Source organism: Lissotriton helveticus, chromosome 6 (assembly GCF_964261635.1).
Source record: "Lissotriton helveticus chromosome 6, aLisHel1.1, whole genome shotgun sequence".
Lineage (NCBI taxonomy): Eukaryota > Metazoa > Chordata > Amphibia > Caudata > Salamandridae > Lissotriton > Lissotriton helveticus.
Genome location: NC_136067.1, coordinates 1,490,722,790 through 1,490,745,024, shown reverse-complemented (window position 1 = coordinate 1,490,745,024; position 22,235 = coordinate 1,490,722,790). Strand labels below are relative to the sequence as shown.

Genomic DNA, 22,235 nt, shown 5'->3' with positions numbered 1-22,235 from the left:
CGGCTGGCTCGAAAACAGGAACACCTGCTACGGAGCCAGTACCAGGAGCTTACCCTCCATTCCCTGCTCCAGGTCAAGACCCTTCGCATTACCTTGATGCTATGTATGGGGTATTTGCAAGGGCAATGTACCCCTCTGGTGCACCTGCGGGTCACATGGGTCCATTAGCTTTCAATTTTGGGGTGCCTCAGGCCTATGCCCAGGCCCCTTTCATGCAGTTCTTTCCAACGGCGCCGTCTTGGAGTTTCCCGGCACTGACGGCTACGGCGCTCTTTCCATCTTCACCAGCGACGTCTGTTCGGCCTCGTATCCGTGCACGGCGCCGTCTCCGAATCCGATGGAGTCGGTTATGGATCCATCGACTCCTGTGCCGAGGATTCCTTCCAGGATTGAGGCCCAGAGGGTTTTAGAAGAGAGGAGGTATCGTGAGGAAATGGAAGAAGGTGAGCTATGTGATTCAGATGAGTACTTTGCTGAATTGAGAGAGGTCAGTAGCCTGGACATTTTACCTGAATGGGAGATTCTCCTGATTCTGATGCTCCTTCAAAGGATGTAGCCCCTTATCACGTGGTGGTTGTAAAGGCGGTTGAATTATTGGACATTCAACTCCCTACCACTGAGTTCAAGTCTAATTTATTAACGGAGGTACTCCATTCGCCTTCTTCGGTTGTTGGGCCTCTCTTGCCTTTCAATGAGGCTATACTTGAACCTGTGTTGGAGGTCTGGCGAAAGTCTCTTTCTGCGCCTCCAGTTTCCAGATCTATAGCAAGAAGATATAGGGTGGCTCCTGGTGATCCGGAGTTTTTATCTGTTCATCCTTCTCCAGAGAGCCTAGTGGTTCAGGCTGCATGCTCAAGGAGATCTTCGGGAGCTCTCCCTCAAGTTCCAGCTGACAGGGAATCAAAAAAGGTTGATCAGTCTGCCAAAAAGGTATTTCCCTCTGCAAGCATGGCATTGAAATCTACGAATGCTACCTGTTTGATGGGAAGGTACATCCATGCTTTGATGGATTCATCTAAACAGTTGCTGCCTAAACTGTCTGAGGAAGACAGGAAGAACTTTCAGGAAGTTTTGGATGATACCCAGGCTGCTGCATGTCAAGTCATTCAGAGTAGGCTAGACACAGCTGACTCAGTGGCAAGGATCATGGGTTTTGCAGTGGCTACTTGAAGGGGTGCCTGGTTGAAGTCTACGGATTTTTCAACAGATGTGCAAGCTACTCTGCTGGACTGACCATTTGATGGTTCAGGACTATTTGGTAAGAAAGCGGACGCTGCCCTAGAGAGGTTTAAGGATGGCAAAGCTACGGCAAAATCACTTGGCTTGCAAACTCAGCCTAGAGGTTCTTTTCATAAATACAGAGGTTTTGGGAGGTCATCCTTTCGTTCATATGGCCAACCTCATCAGCAGCAACAACAACAGCAACAGCAACAGAATACTCTATACAAGTCGTATAGAGGAAAAAGTAGAGGTCGTCCACGAGGCCGTCAGCCCTCCTCCTCCTCTTCCTCTACCTCCCCTCCTATCACCGCAGCAAAGCAGCCCTAGATTCCCCATTCCGGATCATGTTGGTCCTGTAGGGGGTCGGCTTACCCATTTTCTACAGGATTGGGAATCGGTCACTACAGACCTTTGGGTTCTCAATCTTGTGGAAAATGAGTATGCACTTCCCTTTCTGGAATTCCCTACAAATTTCCCTCTTTGTCAAGGGGCTTGCTCAGAAGAACATCTCCATCTCCTTCAGGAGGAAGTTCTCACCTTGCTAAAGAAAGGTGCGATAGAGCTGGTTCCAGAGCAGGAGAGGGGTCAGGGATGCTACTCCTGGTATTTCCTGATTCCCAAGAAGGATGGCAGATTACGTCCAATTCTGGATCTCAGGGTCTTGAATCTTTATCTGAAGCAAGAGAAGTTCAAGATGCTTACCCTTGCGCAGGTTCTTCAGGCGCTGCTGGAAGAAGATTGGGTGGTGTTGATCGACTAGCAGGATGGGTATTTTCATATTCCCATCCTGAAGTCTCACAGGAAGTATCTCCGTTTCACGGTGGGTTCGCAACATTATCAGTTTGCGGTCCTTCCATTTGGGCGTAATACTGCACCTCGAGTCTTCACTAAAGTGATGGCGGTGGTGGCAGCCCATCTCAGAAGATCGGGGATTCCAGTTTTCCCCTATCTGGACGATTGGCTGCTCAAAGCAGAGTCGCCAGACAGGGTTTGTCATCATCTGCAAGTGACAACCCCGTTGTTGTACAGGTTGGGGTTTTCGATAAATGTACCCAAATCTCACCTGGTGCCCTCACAGCGCAACCTGTTTATAGGGGCAGTACTGGACACTACTGTTTGTTGAGTATTTCCTCCGCCTCAAAGGATTCTCGACATTCAGGAAATGATTCCCTTGTTTTACAATGGAGCGTTCGTTCCAGTCCTGAAGGTTCTCCGTCTGCTCGGTCTGATGGCTTCCTGCATTCTGTTGGTCAACCATCCACGCTGGCACATCAGGGCACTCCAGTGGTGCCTCCGCAGGCAGTGGTATCAGCACAACGGAGATCTCAGGGAGTCAGTGAGGATCTCCAGAGAAGCTGCAGCGGATCTGTCTTGGTGGAGTGTGGAAGGCAATCTGTCTCAAGGAAAGCCTTTCTATCTTCCTCCATCGGTTGCCACAGTGATAACGGATGCATCCACTCTAGGGTGGGGTGCTCCTCTGGGGGATCTGGAGATCAAGGGTCTTTGGTCTCCAGAGGAAAGGTTGCTTCATATCAACCTTCTAGAGTTGCGGGCGATTCGTCTGGCGCTCAAGGCCTTCCTCCCTTCCCTTCGCGGTCAGTCGGTTCAGATCCTTACGAACAACACTACCGCGATGTGGTATGTCAACAAGCAGGGAAGAGTAGGGTCACAGTGTCTTTGCACAGAGGCTCTGCATCTCTGGTCCTGGGGTCAGGACCATCGGAAATCATCTGGCCGGAGTTCTGAACGTGCGTGCAGACAATCTCAGTCGGTAGTTCTCGGCCGACCGCGAGTGGAGGCTTCATACAGAGGTGGTACGTCTCGTCTTTCGGACGTGGGGAACTCCTCAGGTGGACCTGTTCGCCACTCACGAGAACGCTCACTGCCCGTCATTCTGCAGTCTCCAGTATCCGATGCAGGGAGCTTTGGGGGATGCATTTCAGTTGAGTTGGGGCTTGCAACTCCTTTACGCGTTTCCTCCCATACCCTTGATTCCTCGGGTTCTGAGGAAGATTCGCCAAGACCGGGCCCAAGTCATATTGATCGCCCCAGATTGGCCAAGAAGGGTGTGGTACACAGATCTTCTCCACCTCTCCTCTTGCTCGCCGCTCTGTCTCCCTTTCAGGGCAGATCTCCTCTCTCAGATGGAGGGGCAGGTTCTACACCCCCACCTCCAGAGCTTACACTTTCATGCCTGGAGATTGAACGGGGCAACCTGAATTCTTTTTCTCTCCCGCCTGACGTGGTGGATGTTATTCTTTCTGGCAGGCGGCTTTCCACCAAGTCAATTTATTCTTTTAGATGGTCTAAATTTGTTTCCTGGTGTGGAGAGAAGTCTATTGACCCCTTAAGAGCTTGTTTGTCCAATATTCTTCAATTTGCTCTTTCTTTGGCCCAGCAAGGTTTTGCTGTGGCTACTGTAAAAGGTTATTTATCGGCCTTGTCGACATTCCTTTGTTTGCCGGACCAGCCGTCTTTGTTTAAGTCACCTATTGTTTTACGTTTCCTCACGGGTCTTACCAACAAATTCCCTCCTACTCCTTTTATTGTGCCTCAATGGGACTTAAATCTTGTGTTGACCTACTTGATGGGTTCACCCTTTGAACCTTTGCACAAGTGTCCCATGAGGCTACTGTCTTTTAAGACAGTTTTTCTTGTTGCAATTACCTCGGCAAGGAGGGTATGTGAGCTTCAAGCTCTAAGTTCGAAACCTCCATTCTTGACCATTCATGCTGAAAGAATGATACTCAGTACCAGGGCTGCTTTTCTGCCTAAGGTGGTAACTCCCTTCCATCTGGGGCAGTTTATTACCCTTCCTACCTTCTACCCTCCCCCTCACCCTTCAAAGGAGAAGGAGCGGCTTCACCGTCTCGACCCTAAGAGGGCAGTGAGCTTTTATCTTGATAGGACTAAAGACGATTGTGTGGACGACTAGCTCTTTGTTGGATTTGCTGGCTGCAGGAAAGGAAGAGCGGTGCACAAGCGCACACTTTCAAGATGGATTATCTTGTGCAGTAAGATCTGCTACGCACTGGCTGGTAAGGAACCTCCAGAGGGTATAAGAGCTCACTCTACTAGAACAAAGTCTTCTACATCTGCTTTGTCTAGGGGTGTTCCTGTAGAGGACATTTGCAGAGCACCAACTAGGCCTCCCTCCACACTTTCGCGAAGCATTACTTCTTAGATTCCAAAGTGAGGAGGGACGGCCACTTTGCTCGTTCTGTCCTCCAAGATTTTCTGGTATAGAAGAGGGAACACCCTCCTCCGGGAGTGGGGACTGCTGTGGGACTCTATTCACAAGGTGAGGAATCCACTGGCAGATGTATCCACCAGAAGAACAAGTTACTTACCTTCGGTAACGCTTTTTCTGGTGGATACATTATCTGCATGTGGATTCCTCACCTGCCCACCCTCCTCCCCGTTGTCCACTTTTCTATACCTGCAAGTATTTATGTTGTATTTTCTATTGGAAATGCTTAATTATGTTTACCTTTTGAGTTGTCAACACACTATGTGTGTTGGTTCAAATACTGTGTATACTACACTTGTTTATGTCTGTCCGTCCGTGTGCCTCGGGGGCACGGAAAAAAGGGGCGGAACTGACGTCATCACGCCGACAAGGCCCTATTATGGATCCAGTGACGTCAGCGGGGTTACGAGCGGAGTCGTACCCTCTGTGACGTCGTCCATGACCTCGCCGGCGTGGAGAGCTACATAAAATTCCGAATGGCTCCTGCGCAGGGAATATTCACAAGGTGAGGAATCCACAGGCAGACATTGTATCCACCAGAAAAAGCGTTACCTAAGGTAAGTAACTTGTTCATTAGAACTCTGTGCCTCCATTATATCCGTTTTGTGTAGTGTTGCTTAGTATATAATAAGGTAATTCTCTTTTTCCATAAAGCTAAGTTTTTTATTGGATAGTCATTATTTTCCTCTATTGGGTGACTGTAGGTGCTTAGATTACCTGCGGGGGAAGCCTTAGACTCATAGTATATCAGGTCACATGATAACAGTGGCAAAAGGACCCAACCACCTCATTAGTGGTCCAGTATTCCCTGTTTATCCCAGGACTCCCAATAGGGCTCTGACACCCACTTACATTATAACGAAGATTATACATAGCATAACATAATGGCTGACATTTTATGTACGTGGGAAGGAAGAACTGTTTTTTAGAGAGGAAAATGCCCCACCCTTTGTATAAACAGTGTGTTGGCCCCATGTCCCTCCAAGGGCAGAATCTACGACCCCTGGCAGGCCTGTACATGCAGTGAGCACCCTAGTGGTAACACAGAAGACGCTGAGACACCCCTGTCTAGTAGAACCGTATGATGTGAGACATGCTGAGAAATTGTAGCGTTGTGCATAGCCATCGGTTACTTCCTCCCATGACATCACCTCCTGGCTGGTAACCATTGCTAGTAGACTCACATCCCACATGATCTGTTATTTGTTGTGCTACTGAATCGTGATGTTCGTTTGTAATATATTTATTTTACCATATAACTGTAAACATTTCCCTTTTTTACTGTCTTCCATGGTGTGACTAAATACTTTGGATTTTTTGGCTCGTCAAGCCCCTTCAAACTGCAGCAATAAAAAGATTTCACCAATTCAGCAATGGAGAACGTGTTTTCTGGCCACAATATTGGTGGCTTATAAACATCGCCATACAAAGAGGCTGATAAATGTATTCAGATATTACCTTACACATGTTCTGCCTTGCTCGCTCTTATACAGTGTTTAATTTGAGCTGGTAGTTCCCGTGCTCGACACTGGCTCTTGAGAAAGTCTGCCACAAGGTGGCAGTGTCTAGGTAATTTAGCGATGACCAGAAGAACAGTTAATTATTAATTCAATATACATTAAAAATGACTATTACCTGCTGCCCAAGCTATTCTTATAGCTTTGGGGACCTGGAATAGTCCAAATTGTCACACTTGTAGCAGTGTGATGGTTAGTAGTTGTGTTGTTACTATCAGGGCTTTAAGTGGGCCCGGTCTCACTGCTGAACACCGGCAGTTTTTTTAAGGCGGCCTCGAAATGGGTCTCTATCGCTCTCTGTTTTGTGCTCTGGCACAGGCGGTCCATTTTTTCCGGACTGCAGTGACAGTAGCTACATCGATGTGCCCATGCTCACACTACTCACTTCTCACTAGTGGAGAAGTTATGGCATGACATCATGCCGGGTGAGCATTGTAGGGGAAGGGAAATCCTTTAAAGAGAGTCATTTTCTCTCCGAATTTCCCTTCTCTTTTTGAAATTCAGGACCAGCAAGATTGTCGTGGGGTCACCAGGGCTTGAAGTCCAAGCTTTTTCGATGTGATATACAAGCCATAGTTGCAGCTTATTTATCTTATGCAACTAACAATCATTGACAACGCCAATAGTCCTGACTTGTTGTAGGTATGATGTTACTTGTTATATCATATATCTGGATGTAATGACAGAAACAGCAAAATATAAGTTGGGCGGCACACTATGCTCAGCACAGATTTTTAGCTTAAGTGTGTTTAAGCCACACCTTTAATTATATTAGCCATGCCGCTTTGAGAGACTTCCCCAGTTTTTTCATCCCACTTAAAGCCCTGCTTACTATCATTGACAGCATGGCAGGACAATGTGTGGTGCAACCTGCTGTGGCCTCCTGACGAGAGCCCTGGCCCCTTAGATTTTTTTTTTTTTTTTACATATTAAGCACTGTTCATATATTTATATGAATTCAATTTATAATGTCTCATAGTGGTATTTATTTGTAAATGTTATTTTATAGGGTACGTTTTTTACTTGGTGGCCGCCATGGGGAATTCAAATTCCTTCCTCCACCTGGGTATGCTCCTTGCTTTGAAGCCATCTTACCAAAGGAGAAGTTAAAAGTGGAGCACAGTAGAGAATACAAACAGGACCAGAACAGCTCCAGGGACCTGCTTGGACCTACCACCTCTATTACCCAAGCAGCATTTACACCAGTTCCAGTTGATACCAGTCAGGTATGGATGTATGTTTAACATCATTTGCGAGAGATATGAAAAAAAGTTAATTTACCCTAACCGCCTGTTCTCGCTGTAAAAACAAAGGTCATGTACAGGTATATGATATTGATTGTGCAGGCGAGGTTAGTAAATGACGTTTCAATTGGTCCCCCTTTGTTGTAAATGGGTTCTTTTTACATGTATGGTGATATTTGACTATGAAATAGACAAAACAACTTCATTGTACAAGAAACAATACACCCTAAAACCACAATATATTTATATGTATTGCAGAATCAAACCCTAAAACAGAACAGATCATGAGAGCTGGTGGTTTAAACTATCACTTTGGTACAGAGGCACAATGTGTCAGTTCAACTTTAGTCTACTAAGAAGGCAGAAGTTGAGAGTTGGCTATGGGGAAAAATCACAATAATAGAAGTGAACTACGTACGTTAAACTTTGATGCACAAAGGGCATCTGTGATCAGAAATAACAAATACTGAGTCTCAGAATCAGGATCCATTAAATGTTCTCTTTGCAGATGGTATTTTTAACTTCATGTAATCCAGCTGGATGATAGTTTTTTTTTTTAAAGAAATGATGGGGCATGTTTACAAGCCCCTTTCGCCACCGGAGCGTCACTGTCTGTGATGTTCCGGTGGCACAGCGCATTATCTATATTTACAAAGTGGCGCTAAGCGTGTCTTAACTCCACCTTGTAAATAGGCCCCTTTCTGCTGCAGTCCGCAGCGGCAAAAGGGCATGAAATGGATGTTGCTGTGAGCGTACCACCGCATCACCCATTGCTGCCCTAGATTTACAAGGCTGAGGAGGTGTCACAAACTAACACAATGGAATACCAGTCATTAGAACCCCGCAACGAGGAGAAATTATTAATTTCTCTTCGTTTTTTGCTTTTTCCAGGTCTGTTGCATTCTGCAGCACACATAGAAGGTGCAAATCACCATAATTGATTGTTTATGTGCAGAAAGGTGTTACTTCCTTCACATAAACAATCAACGCGGCAGCGCAGGCACCCTTGCAACATGGCAGTAGGGTACCTGTGCTAGCGCCAGGCAGATTTCTTTGCACCAGCACTAGGGGAAACAGAGCCACATTCTTGTGAGTACGGTGCATCCTTGCGTTTTGAAAATGTCGGAGCGAAGCGATGCCAAATTTGAAGCAGCTCCACACTCTGACATTTTCTTGTAGATATGCCCCTATATTTCTTGGTCTGGATGTTTTTTATGTGGAAATAAAAGGAGAAAATCATCAATTCCACATTTACCCTATATCTGGGTGTGCCCCATGTATATAGATTCAGCTATATTGATAGAACAGAATATCGAGGATGCAATATCAACAAAAGAAAATCAACAGGTATGTAAGTCCAGATTTTCTATACCTAACTACACATATATGTACTTATGTGGCACATATATCTTCAAGGTACGTATGTGGATTAGGAATAGTAAATCTATACTTTGCTATACTTTCATATATCCACTTGTACCTTTCAATGTTTTGTTCCTCAATATTCTGTCCTCAATATTAGTTTGCCATGATATTATTGGTTTCGATATTCAGTAACATAATCCTTAATATAAAAGAAAGTAATGCCCTTAAAGCAAAGAGATGGAACCTGAATTCATTAAACCCAAGTTGTGCCCTGGTTGAGGTCCAGCCCAGCTAGAGGCTTATAGATGGACAGCACCAGAGGCAGATTAATGATTAGCCCCCTACACATTTTGATGTCACTTAAAAGTAACATTTTAGGTAGGGATGCCAAGCATACAAAGCTAATAAATCGTATGTTCACCACCCATTGTGGTTGGGTCTGAAAGAAGGAGGGGTAGAGTTGAGCAGTAAGTTGGCGGTAATGCTATGCAGTTATTAGGAACAGCTGGAAGTATTACTGTATTAAATTTATGGAACATAGCGTGAAAAGGTTCTTGAGGCAATAATGCAAATCCACCCCATCTCCTGGGGACCAGTTGTATCTGATGAATGAGTGTCCACCAAGGATCAGGGGATCAATGATGGGACAAGGTGTCTCACAAAATACTTCTCTGGTATGGCTACAAGATACATTTAATTTGTGCATCTAGCAAGAGTCAGTGGGTTAAATTGATATCATTTTTCAGAGAAATAGTTTCAATAATGGATTATTATGGATGGCGTTCTCGAGATCTTTTTTTGAGAAAATGTACTTTGTTCATTGGTATGAAAGGTTTGGTGGATATTGCCTTGGATAGAGAACGTTATTAGTCAATTGCTGCGAAGAGTGAGAGTTCCCAGTGTTAGACATCAGTTGAGATACCTTTCATTCTTTCAGTGGCTACAGTAACGTGGAAATGGAATTGAGCAAAAACAACTCACACAACAATAAATTACATTTTGCATATATATAAAGTCTTCATTCATCAGTCATCCCAGAAGGGGGAGAGAGTGTACTTCCATTGTATGCAGCGTAGCAGCATTTACTGCACCTTCCCTGTGTAATCAATGGTTGCCTCCTCAACCCTTTTCACTGCTCCTGCTGGTTAACAGTGCACTCGCGAAAAAGAATGTTTATTAAATGCTAATATTTAACATTTCGATCTGCAGATTGTGTTGCCTCCTCACTTGGAAAGAATTCGAGAAAAGCTAGCAGAGAATATACACGAGCTGTGGGTCATGAATAAAATTGAGCTTGGATGGCAGTATGGTCCGGTATGTAATTTTTATTTTTGCCCTCCGTTTGTGTCTAGATATTCCATAGAACAGTCACATTTCCCAGCAAAGTGTTACTTTGAACCTAAATCCAAGTGATTGTATTGGGAAGCGGTGATATACAGGGCCTGTTTAGAAAGGAACTTATAAATCTTCATTTGCAGATTTACTCTCTTGCATGGAAGCAGGTATATTACTTTCCGGAAATCATAAAAAGCTCTGGAAGCATGTCAGGAAATCTTCACGAGCCACAGATTTCCAGGCACACTCCTGAAAAACATTTGATAGTTCCTTTTTTCACCAGTGTGTAGACATACCAACCTGCGCAATTGTTAAATACATTATACAAGTATGTCTGCTGAAACAACAACACCATTGTGCAATGTTATATTTGTTTCTTGACGATAAAAAAATATTTTCCCCAGTTGAGTAACCCCTTCCCTAGAGCCTCGCCCTCTCCAATTCTAGGGGTGTTCGTTTTCCCTTCCAAACCTGGAATGGGATCTACTCCTATTGCTGACAGAAGTGTATTTCTGACCATTTCTATTTTGAGATGAGTTTAGGAGACACGTTTTAGAAGTGTTAGGGTGTTCAAACTCTCATGGGAAACTTCCCTTTGTAAACCCCACGCTCCACCCTCTGAAGTGGGTTTACTTATATACACAATCATGGGGAAAATGTGCAGGGGTAAACAGATTAGAAGTTCAAGATCAACTTCTGTGAATATCTTGTACTCATAAATCGAGCACTGTTCATGTGTACAACAGGCTTACACGTGTGAACGGCTGAGTAACTTGGGTTCATACAGTTCACCAGATTATACGGCATAAGTGTTAATAAAGAAAAGAAAGGGTAGTACTGAATCTGGGCAAGATTGGGTTTACTACATATAATCCCTACTTTATTTCTCTTATACAGATGCCACGATTTTGATCTTTATATTGACTAAAATCCATGTGTGCTCTTCTAGTGTTTAGAAGTGTGGCTCAATGGTTAGAGCAGGCAGACCTCGATGCAGAGCTCTGGCCAGGGACCAGGGTTTTTGATTCCCGCCTCAGCGGGTCTTGAGCTCATTAATTCCCCTGACCAGATATTCTTGCCTCAGTACCTCCTCTGATCATGGGTCCCGCGCTGCAACTCTGGGCAATAGCTTGCTTAGTATCCACAACGCGAGGGATGCCTGGTCTACACCATGGGGGTGCCCAGCAGTGGACACTTCACAGGGAAAGCCAGGAAGGGTTCCCTTGCGGTATTCGTACAAGCGCCGGGAAACCCACTGCGGGTAGCTGTGCGCTATACAAGTACAAAAACATTTACATTTACATTTAGCATCAGGTACCTACGAGGCAATGGCAGTGCACTCATGATTTGTTTTAATCGCCAGTGTTCGGTTGGTCCTGTGCAAAAAACGTATTATTTAAAAAAATCTGAAAATAAAAATTGTTGTTAAAAAGACTTCATTTTTCATAGAACAAATACAATATTTCTATGAGAGGTAACTCGTGCATGTGGCTATAAGAATACAGTTGCATGTGGCTATAAGAATACAGTTTGATGAACAGCAGGCCAGTATTTTTTGCCTCAGGTGAAGAGGTGCCTATCTGATGCAGTGTGTCGCCCCTTAAAAAAAATAGCCATTGAAAGTTTTCTGCCAGTAGAAATAACACAGTCTCTATATAACTAACCAGGTCAAAATGCCCATTGGTGTGCCTGTGCCGGTTAATAGCCAGAGTTCATGTGTCATCAATAAAATATAACCAGGAATTATGGTATTGTTTCTCCCTGTGCTGCCATCATATGCCAGGGTGTATTTATTATTTGCCCGGAGTGGGTAAATAATTCTAAGGTGTAGCCAATGATACTGGGGAATTGGTTAAGTAAATAAGGTGCACAGTACGCCGCTCGCCTACGGTGATGTTCAGATATGGTCAAGGGCTCCCCAATATGCCATGTTGTCAGGATTTTTTACAGATGATGCTCAGAAAGGCAAAGTTTGGGTATTCTGACAGGGAGATGTGCGGTTCTCAGCATTGTGTCAAAGGATGGCTCGGCTTGCCGACCTGTTACTGAAAGTGCTAGGAATGGTGCAGTTTACATATTACCTTCAGTTTAGCCTTCTTACAGGATGACAACTCACAGTAGCATCAATTAATATGCAGATTCCCATACACTGCCATGATATCAGGGTCCATATTGCCCCAGAATATAATGCACACACTGCTGTACCACTTTACATATTGCCATAATAAATAAGTAATGTGTACACTGACATGCCATTGTCTGCACTGACCTCTGTTTGACAAGCCAGTTTTACACTGCCCTCTTGCCAGGCTGGGGGATCCACTTGGAAGTGCAATCAGCAGGGGCTGTGCACCTCAGGGTTTTTTGTCATGGATGCTATGGGAAATGGTTTACTGATTGAGGGTGTGAGAAACCCTACTCAAGCAGGAAACATAATACATGTCAGGGTGTGCACAAGTAACTTGAGCTCATTACTCTGGTGGCTTGGCATAGGGCAGTCAGGCTTAACCTAGAAGTAATTTGTAATGTATTTATGTAGAACTTCAAACAGTAATAAAGTTAAAACACAGCACACCAATTTAGAAATATAGAGTAAACTGTAATAAATAAATCAAGACCACAACTTCAAAAATCCAATCAGTAGAAACAGAGATATGCAGTTTTGAAGATTTAAGTGAAAATAGCACCAAAAAGCCCAAGGCACCAACTGTGGTGATCAGGTCACGTGAGCCTGGGACAAAATTGCAAGTTCAGGCCGACCGCGATGGAGCACAGGCCAGCTATAAGAACCAAGTTAGGCCTTAAACCCTTGTTGCAAAGAGTTGTGTAGTCCTGTGTCAAGGATGGGTCACACAGCAGAGAAGGTGCAATGTCCTGGCCGAAGATGCGTCACACAGATTCGGTTCTGAGGAGCTGCAAGGCATGTCTGGGCACACCAATTTAGAAATATAGAGTAAACTGTAATAAATAAATCAAGACCACAACTTCAAAAATCCAATCAGTAGAAACAGAGATATGCAGTTTTGAAGATTTAAGTGAAAATAGCACCAAAAAGCCCAAGGCACCAACTGTGGTGATCAGGTCACGTGAGCCTGGGACAAAATTGCAAGTTCAGGCCGACCGCGATGGAGCACAGGCCAGCTATAAGAACCAAGTTAGGCCTTAAACCCTTGTTGCAAAGAGTTGTGTAGTCCTGTGTCAAGGATGGGTCACACAGCAGAGAAGGTGCAATGTCCTGGCCGAAGATGCGTCACACAGATTCGGTTCTGAGGAGCTGCAAGGCATGTCTGGGCATACCCTGCCAACTTAGGGCGAACAAAGCAAACACAAGGAACGGATCGCTGAAACTTTTCATCGTCGTTTAGCTTGCTTACCCCAAAGAAGGTCCCAAGATGCTTGTTTCTGGTCCTGGGAAGACTTGGTCTTGCAGTTCAGGCTGGACTGCTCCCTTGAGGCACAGGGTCAAGGCAGATTTGCATATGGCAGTGTCTGAACTGGCATGATGAAGTGAGCTAAAGAATGATGTTGGATTTAACCCAGATCTGTGACCCGGGGTGGGTGTCTGAAAAGTTTCAGTGCTCCATCCATCATCTCCTTGTGTTAACTTTCTAAAAGTGGCATTTTAAGAATTGTAATAAAAAAATCTGGCGTAACCATTAAAGAGGTATTTTAATTACAATTCTTTAGACAACAAACTTGACATGTCTACATGCTCCCAATAGAAAATCCTCACTTAGTAAATGTAACAAGGTAACCCAATGTTATCCGATGGTAAAGGTAGGCCTTGCAGTAGTGAAAAACGAATAAGAGTTGTTCCCTACAGAAATTCGATGACCTGGACCACTGCATACCCACTATTTCTACATCCGGACTTTTGTTGGAAAAAATGGCTGTGGAAAATACTCCTCTCCTACCTTGCCTCCCTCTTTCCCAACTACCTAGCCCACCTAAGCTTTGTCTGAGCGTGTCTACACCATGATCCTAACAGCAAATTATGCACCACTTCCTTGCAACTACCTATTTGCCTCTGCAAACCCTTGCATATTTTCCCTCACCAGTTCTCGTTTACCCCCCTTCGGTATTTATATGACGGGATACACACAACACACTCACGTGTCCTTCACTCATTTTCACCCAATCCCTCCCACCACCAGATTACCTAACAACTAAGCGTGACTTTGTATTGTCGTATTACTGTGTCTCTTTCCGATTCATTGTCTCACTTCCACCATGTACCACAGTGAATTGTCATGCTACATGTGCTGTTCGCAATGAAAAACCCAATTCAAAATTAAAAAAAACAAAAATCAGAACATGTAAAACGTAAAAGTACATGACCCACTTTTTAAATACTCTGTACCTTTTCCTCTGGGCTGTCCAGGGCCCACTCTATGGGTGACTTATATGTTTTAAAAAGGAAGCTTTGGGCCTGGCATAAGGTTTATTTTGCGAGGTCGATAAGGCCATTTAAAACTGTACACACAGTCTGCAATGGCAGACCTGGGGTATGTTTAAAAGGGCTACTTAAGTGAGTGGCACAATAAGTGCTGCAAGACCACTAGTAGCATTTAATTTACAGTGCCGGGTACATGTAGTTCAACGTTACAAGGGGCTTACAAATAAATTAAATGTGGCAATTGGGTAAACGCCAATCCTGCCAAGGACAGAGTGCAAGCACTTTAGCACTGATTAGCAGTGGTAAAGTCTGCAGAGTTGAAAAAAGCCAGCAAAAATGGGTCCAGAAAACACGACGGTGAAGGCAAAAAGTTTGTGGATAATTCTGCAGAAAGGGCCAAGTCGAACAGGTGTCACCCCTACAGAAATGTGCAATACTCTGGTGATTTCTCGCAATTGCTAATTACTCTCCTACAGTGCCACTCATGCCGTAGGCTTCTATGTGAAAGTTGTGCTTACTTGCACTGTCTCAGGCTGCAGAAAGCTTGGTATGCTGTGCTTTGAAAAAAACACAGTTAATCAATCAATCAATCATATAATTTGTAAAGCGTACTACTCAACCGTGAGGGTCTCAAGGCGCTGGGGTGGGGAATGCTGCTACTGCTTGAAAGGCAGGTCTTGAGGAGTTTTTGGAAGGTCAGCAGGTCTTGGGTCTGCCATAGGAGGATTGGGGAGGGTGTTCCAGGTCTTGGCGGCGACGTGGGAGAACGATCTGCTGCCGGAGGTCACTCTTCGGAAGAGGGGGACTGTGGCGAGGGCGAGGTCGGCGGAGCGGAGCTGGCGGGTGTGGGTGTAAAAGCTGAGTCGTCTGTTGAGGTACGTTGGGGGGAAGGCGACGCTCTGTGTTCTGCCGGAGAGGTAGGAGGTGGTCCAGTCCAGGGCCTTCTCTAGGATCCCGGGCTTGTGGAGGCGTGTTCGTAGTGTGTGGTGGCAGACCGTGTTGAAGGCGGGTGAGAGGTCCAGGAGGATGAGGGCCGCCGTTTCTCTGTTGTCCAGCAGGGACTTGATGTCATCGGTGGTGCTGATGAGGGCAGTCTCGGTGCTGTAGTTGCTGCGGAACCCGGACTGGGAAGGGTCCAGGATGTTGTTCTCCTCGAGGTAGCGGGTCAGTTGTTCATTGACGGTCTTCTGGATGACCTTTTCCGAGAACGGGAGCAGGGAGATGGGCCAGAAGTTCTTGAGGTCCCTGGGGTCCGCCTTGGGTTTCCTCAGTAAGGCGTTGATCTTGGTGCACTTCCAGCTCTCCGGGAAGGTTGCCGTCTCGAAGGAGATGTTGATGACTTTCTGGAGATGAGGTGCAATGGCTGTGCTGCCTTTGATGAAGATGTGGTGTGGGCATGGGTACAGAAAAACTATGTTGCCGATAAGTCAGGCCATAAGCTGTGCTGCCGGGTGTGGGCCAGAAAGATCTAGTGGCCTGATAGTAGCAGAAAATGGTGAAATGGCATGCTCTGCCAACCCATACAGCTCTGAAACCAGTCCTCCAGCTCCCAACCACTTTGCTTGGTTGCAGCGGTGTAACAAAGGCCCCCATAGCCCTCTCAGTGAGGAGGGGGGAAGGATTACTCATACTGGAGGGGGGCCCTCAGCCCCTACTGATGTGATTGTGAGGGTCCCCTTCAATGGGGAACAGCCATTACAACGCGGGTTTTACCACGCGTTGCTTTTACACCACATGCGTTACAACGCATGCGATGTTACAACGCGTGGTAAAACCACGCATACCATTACAACGCACGCGCTTTTACAACGCATGCGATGTAATGGCGGCGGGGGGCGGCTATCCACGTCGTTGTGAGGAAACATAGGCTGTTTCCTCACAACGAAGTGAAGCAAGCAGGAAGGAGGAAGCAGGATCCGGTCCTGGGGCAGGGACGGCGACACTGGAGAGGAGAGAGGTAAGGGGATTTTGCATGGGGTGGGGGTTTGTGTTTAGGGTAGTGTAAAAGTAGTGTTGTAACGTTTTAGTGTGTGTTGTAGTGTTGTTGTGTTTGTTTAGTGTAGTGTATTAGGGAGGGTAGTCTAGTAGTGCTTATGTAGTCTAGTGATTTAGGTTTTAGGGTAGGTTAGTGTAGTGTTGTAGTGTTTGTTTAGTGTAGTGTATTTGGGTTAAGCGTAGTGTAGTAGTGTTTATGTAGTGTAGTGATTTAGGTTTTAGGGTAGTGTAGTGTTGTAGTGTTTGTTTAGTGTAGTGTATTAGGGTTTAGGGTAGTGTAGTAGTGTTTATGGAGTGTAGTGATGTAGGTTTTAGGGTAGTGTAGTGTTTAGCGTAGTGTATTAGGGTTAAGGGTAGTGTAGTAGTGTTTATGTAGTGTAGTGATTTAGGTTTTAGGGTAGTGTAGTGTTTGTTTAGCGTAGTGTATTAGGGTTTAGGGTAGTGTAGTAGTGTTTAAGAAGTGTAGTGATTTAGGTTTTAGGGTAGTGTAGTGTTGTAGTGTTTGTTTAGTGTAGTGTATTAGGGTTTAGCGTAGTGTAGTAGTGTTTATATAGTGTAGTGATTTAGGTTTTAGGGTAGTGTAGTAGTGTTTGTGTAGTGCAGTGTTTTAGGGTAGTGTAGTGGTTTAGGGTAGTGTAGTGTTTTAGGGTTTAGGGTAGTGTAGTGTAGTAGTGTTTATGTAGTGTAGTGATTTAGGTTTTAGGGTAGCATAGTAGTATTTGTGTAGTGATTTAGGTTTTAGGGTAGGGGTAGTGTTGTAGTGTGGTAGTGTTTTTGGGATAGGGGTAGTGTAGGGGTGGGAGTAGTGTGTTGTGTAGGTGTAGGGGTAGTGTTGTAGTGTTTTTGGGTTAGGGGTAGTGTAGGGGTGGGAGTAGTGTGTTGTGTAGGTGTAGGGGTAGGAGTAGTGTTGTAGTGGTTTTGGGTTAGTGTAGGGGTGGGAGTAGTGTGTTGCGTAGGTGTAGGGGTAGTGTTGTAGTGTTTTTAGGTTAGGGGTAGTGTAGGGGTGGGAGTAGTGTGTTGTGTAGGTGTAGGAGTAGTGTTGTAGTGTTTTTGGTTTAGGGGTAGTGTAGGGGTGGGAATAGTGTGTTGTGTAGGTGTAGGAGTAGGAGTAGTGTTGTAGTGTTTTTGGGTTAATGGTAGTGTAGGGGTGGGAGTAGTGTGTTGTGTAGGTGTAGGGGTAGTGTTGTAGTGTTTTTGGGTTAGGGGTAGTGTAGGGGTGGGAGTAGTGTGTTGTGTAGGTGTAGGGGTAGGAGTAGTGTTGTAGTGTGTTTGGGTTACGGGTAGTGTAGGGGTGGGAGTAGTGTGTTGTGTAGGTGTAGGGGTAGGAGTAGTGTTGTAGTGTTTTTGGGTTAGGGGTAGTGTAGGGGTGGGAGTAGTGTTTTGTGTAGGGGTAGGGGTAGTGTTGTAGTGTTTTTAGGTTAGGGGTAGTGTAGGGGTGGGAGTAGTGTGTTGTGTAGGGGGTAGGGATTTCACTTACCTTGCAAACTTTTACTGCGAGTATGGCTTTACCACGCATGCCTTTGCGTTTTAATGGCATGCCTGGTAAAGGCATACTCGTTGTAAAAGTATGAGATGTAATGGTATGCGATGTCAATGACATCGCGTAGTAATACCCGGGTTGTAATGGCACGCGTTGTATTAGTATGCGAAGTATTGACATACATCCCCTTCAACATATAATGCAGGGGGGGCCTCACATTTTGTAACGCCACTGCTTAGTTGCCGTTCTTGCTAGTCCGCCGCTGCCATTCAGTTTAAATTGAGCTCTTGAACCCCTAATTTTTTTTTTTATAAAATATGCTTCCACTTTAGCTCACAGTAAACATATAAAGTCAATGTTTCGTAATGGTGGACTATAGTACGGCCTGAATATCAGCTACCTTCTGCTGCCTTAGTGGTTAATACATGTTTTGGTTGAAAGATTGAGAGATCACTATTCACTGCAGTTCTGATGTATTATTTCTCTTTAATGCAGTAATATACAATTTTAGGTTAGATCTTTTTATTGAATTATTTCATTTATTCATACCGACCGGATCTGGCCCCTCGGCAACAAACACATGTAAAAGCTTAGACCTTGCAAATGTAACATACAAGAAGGGAGCTCACAGTAACTGTTCTTCTCATATTCAGACAAAAGTAGCCAATTAATTACGTTACATGCACATGCAAAACAATCATCAAAGCAAAGATGTGGGGATACCTGATGACAATAACAGAGTGCGGCATAGAGGAAAAAATGTGAGAAACCAACAGTTACAAAACAAAACACACGAATAGCATTATACTAGTGCTTCCCAAACTTTTTAAAACCATGACCTACTTTTTAGTAGGGCAAACTTTCGCAACCCACCTAGCTTTAATGGACATGAGGCAGACTATTATTTAATGTAACTAAAGCATTATGCGGTAACATATTGTTATTTGCAGGGAGCACATTTTCCGTTGAAATGGTTACTAAATTTGTATAGTCATATTGATAAAACTATGTTGCACAGAAATGATAATGGGAGGAAATCGGGTTGCAGTGAATATTTATTATTTGTACACCACTAAATAACGTCTCTTGATTTGCTTTGATCCTATTCCAATCTTTGTTTCCATCATACTTCAGCATTACAACTGTTGAATGTGTACAGTTCATTCACAGGTATTTACCTTTTGTTGTGTGTTAGGAAAAAATGACATCCTACCGTCTTTCATTTGCTTTCACACTTCATGTGTCCCAGCCGGAACATAGCATAATTCACTTTACATTTCTTTCTCTTGTTGCAAAGTGAGAAGAGTTGTAAACACAAATCTCAAGTTAAAAAAAAAATAAGCAGCAGAAGATATAGCCTGGCATTTGACCTCTGATTTTGAAGTGCCGCAAATGTAAGACAATAAATACAAAATTTGAAGGCATCTTTATTTATTGCTTTTATTTTGCCAACCCACCATTAATCGGCGAACTGACCCACAGTTTGGGAAACATTGCTTAGGGCCTTACTGTGAGTCTGGGGGTCCATGGAGCACCAGACTCGGTGGTGGTCTCCCGACCACCCTATTACAACTAGGGTGGCCGGGTCACCCTGGGACCATGGCATCCACCACAACTGCCAGGGAACCTCTGTTCCCTGGCGATTGCGCAGTGGTCCTGAGGCTGCAATATGCTTGGTGGTGCCGCTGCAGCCCTACCAAGCATATGACGAGTTTCCTCACTGCCATACCTTTCTTGGTGGTGAGGAAACAAAGCGGCCCCCTTGTGCCGCACGCCATGTGAATGCACACAGGGTGGCACAACACGTTCAGCAGCAGTCCATGCTATGCAGGTACTGCCTTTGACGTTCCCATATTTCATGAGCTCCGCCCTGGGAACACCAAAGAACAGCCTGCTGGACAGGAGAAAACTCTTAATCTGGCAGGTGTTTCAAACATGGGTTTGGCAGTGTGGGAGTGGGGCGGTCCCGCTCCTGCACCACCAAATTATAATAAAGCCCTTAGACTATATTTAGAGTCAGTGTTTGAGGGTATAGGAGAAAAAGGGGCAGAAAAAGGGGAAAAACATAGAAGAATTCACTTTCAAAGAATTGACTGTGTGCATAAACTTTTATTTTAGTATTAGAGGCACTTTTAGATTAGTTTTATTCGTCTAGTTTCTTCCCTCTAGTTTTGATTACACTTTTCTAATGGAAACCGCAGTGACAGATTATTAATCACATCTGTTGGTTTCACAGAACCATGTCCATTATATGTGATGTCATTTGAAGTTTTCTCATATTTCTTGCATTTACAAATGAGGATCTCGATTGGAAAGGAAGTGAATTGTTCAGACTAACGAAGTGGTATAATGCTAATCCATATTCACATATGCATTTGACAATTATCGTCTATATTTATTCAATAGCTTCAGCTCAATGTTAGAAATTTAGCATTTAACTAGGTAAAAGGGACCTAGACTAGATTCACCTAAAATGCCAAATCCTAATGCTGAACATAACAATGTGAAATCAGGAGTTTTTAGGAAGAGTAGGAGGAGGCCCTTAACCTACTTATGTTGACTTAATATGTAGGTCTTTATCTAATTATTGCAGATAGTAATAACAGGGTAAGCAATATTGCGCAGAGGTATTATGGATTCTAAAGCTTGGGGCGTGACTAGAGGTAGCCTGTTCATTTTAGATGTGTTCACTATAGTGGTTTTCAAACAGTGGTTAGAGAAGATCAAAGGAGTATTAGCCACAAAATATTTTAAACTAGATTTTAGATAAGTGTGATGGCATAAGAAGATGGACAGAAAAAAACCCAGAAAGTGACGATTCATTCTCCAGTGAAGGTCTGCAGTCAGTCTTTCTTTTGTATGCAAGCAACTAAGTGAGGAGTAAAAAGGAAGACCTGTCGGTAGTCGCAAGATAGATTGTAAGGTTCAAAAAGGTGATACAGACTTCTTTGGAAATATGGCTATAGAGGCTTCATTTCAGGGTCTGGATGAGATTTTAGGAATTGATCTATTGGACTAAGAAACTGAAAAACCTGAACTAATGTGGACATGTTAACAGTTGATAGAGAGGGGGTAAAATTTATGAAAATGCAGAAAGCTTTAAAGAAGGTTGTAAATGAATGTTTTCGGATGCAGCTACATTTAAAAGGTGAGCATTGCGCCTTCGATATGCCTGAAGCAAGTGTTTGGATTTCTTGTACAAATGGTAACTCACAATGAAATTAGGCAATAGCACTGTATTGATGTCTATAACCCCTTAAGATCCTCTAATCGCCCACCGTAGATGTTCAATAGCGATAGGTGATATGTTGAGCATTGCACACAATATATCTAGCAGGAGGACTTGAAGGCTCCAATCTAATTTAATATGCCAGGTCTAAAAGAATGCGCTTAAGCCACACTTTCATAGGGATGGAAACAATAGTTATAAATACCCCTTTTTCAGCTATGTTGGTGTAGAACGTCACTAACAGAACTATAAGAATGAACAAGTAGGCATCTGTTTTCATTTAGCACATGTAGGCTGGCTCCAAACTTCATGCAGTACGTCATGTAAGTTAGATACCAGACTTGTTTGACTTTAATAATTTAGGAATTTTGTTTAGAACTGGAAATTGGAAGAAGATGCTTATTAGACCTAGGGCCAGATGTAGGTGGCCAATTACCGGTCGGTAACGGCCGAATTCGGCCGTTACCGACCGGTAATTGGATTTTGAGATGTAGGGCCCTTAATTTTACAGAATCGGTAAATTTACCGATTCTGTAAAATACCGAATCGGTATTTTTACCGATTCGGTAAATCTCAGATGTAGGTGGGACTCTTCTGAGTCCCAAAGGCCCTACAAATTCGGTATTTTACCACACAATCCCATTGTGTGGTAAAATACCGAATTCAGGTGTGCATGCACATGTGTGCATGCACACCTAGCCATGTGACAGACAGACATGCCCTTAGGGCATGTCTGTGTGCCACATGGCGCACATGCCTATTTGTGGGGTGCCAGAGGGTGTCAAAGTGACACCCCCTGCACCCTTGCTAAAATCGGTATTTACCGATTCTGTAATTACAGAATCGGTATTGCCCATTGATTGCTATGGGCTTCACAGCCCATAGGAATCAATAGGAAATACCGATTCGGTATTTACAGATTCGGTAAATACCGAATCTTAACGATTCGGTATTTCCACATCTGGAAATACCTACATCTCCCCCCTTCATATTTACCGACTCTTAAATACCGAATCGGTAAAATTCGGTATTTAAGAGTCGGTAAATATGATTTACCTACATCTGGCCCCAGAAGTTTTCTAGGTTCGCGAAGCCCAGACAGACATGTTTTAAAAGGAACATGAAGGATGGAGGGATCAATTTTCTTCTTTTTCTTCTTCCTATTACTAACACTACTACTACTAGTACTAATAGAAATAATAT

At 44.2% G+C, this 22,235-nt stretch overlaps 1 protein-coding gene across 1 annotated transcript in view; it reads left to right on the top strand.

Annotated features, from left to right (window-relative positions):
• The window catches only part of RYR2 (ryanodine receptor 2), a 3,071,198-nt gene that overhangs the window by 569,837 nt on the left and 2,479,126 nt on the right, over positions 1 to 22,235 (top strand). Inside the window, exons 18-19 of the mRNA XM_078648003.1 lie at positions 6,998 to 7,214; positions 9,807 to 9,911. Coding sequence (XP_078504129.1) covers positions 6,998 to 7,214; positions 9,807 to 9,911 — 322 coding nt within the window. The remainder of the gene's footprint in view (positions 1 to 6,997; positions 7,215 to 9,806; positions 9,912 to 22,235) is intronic.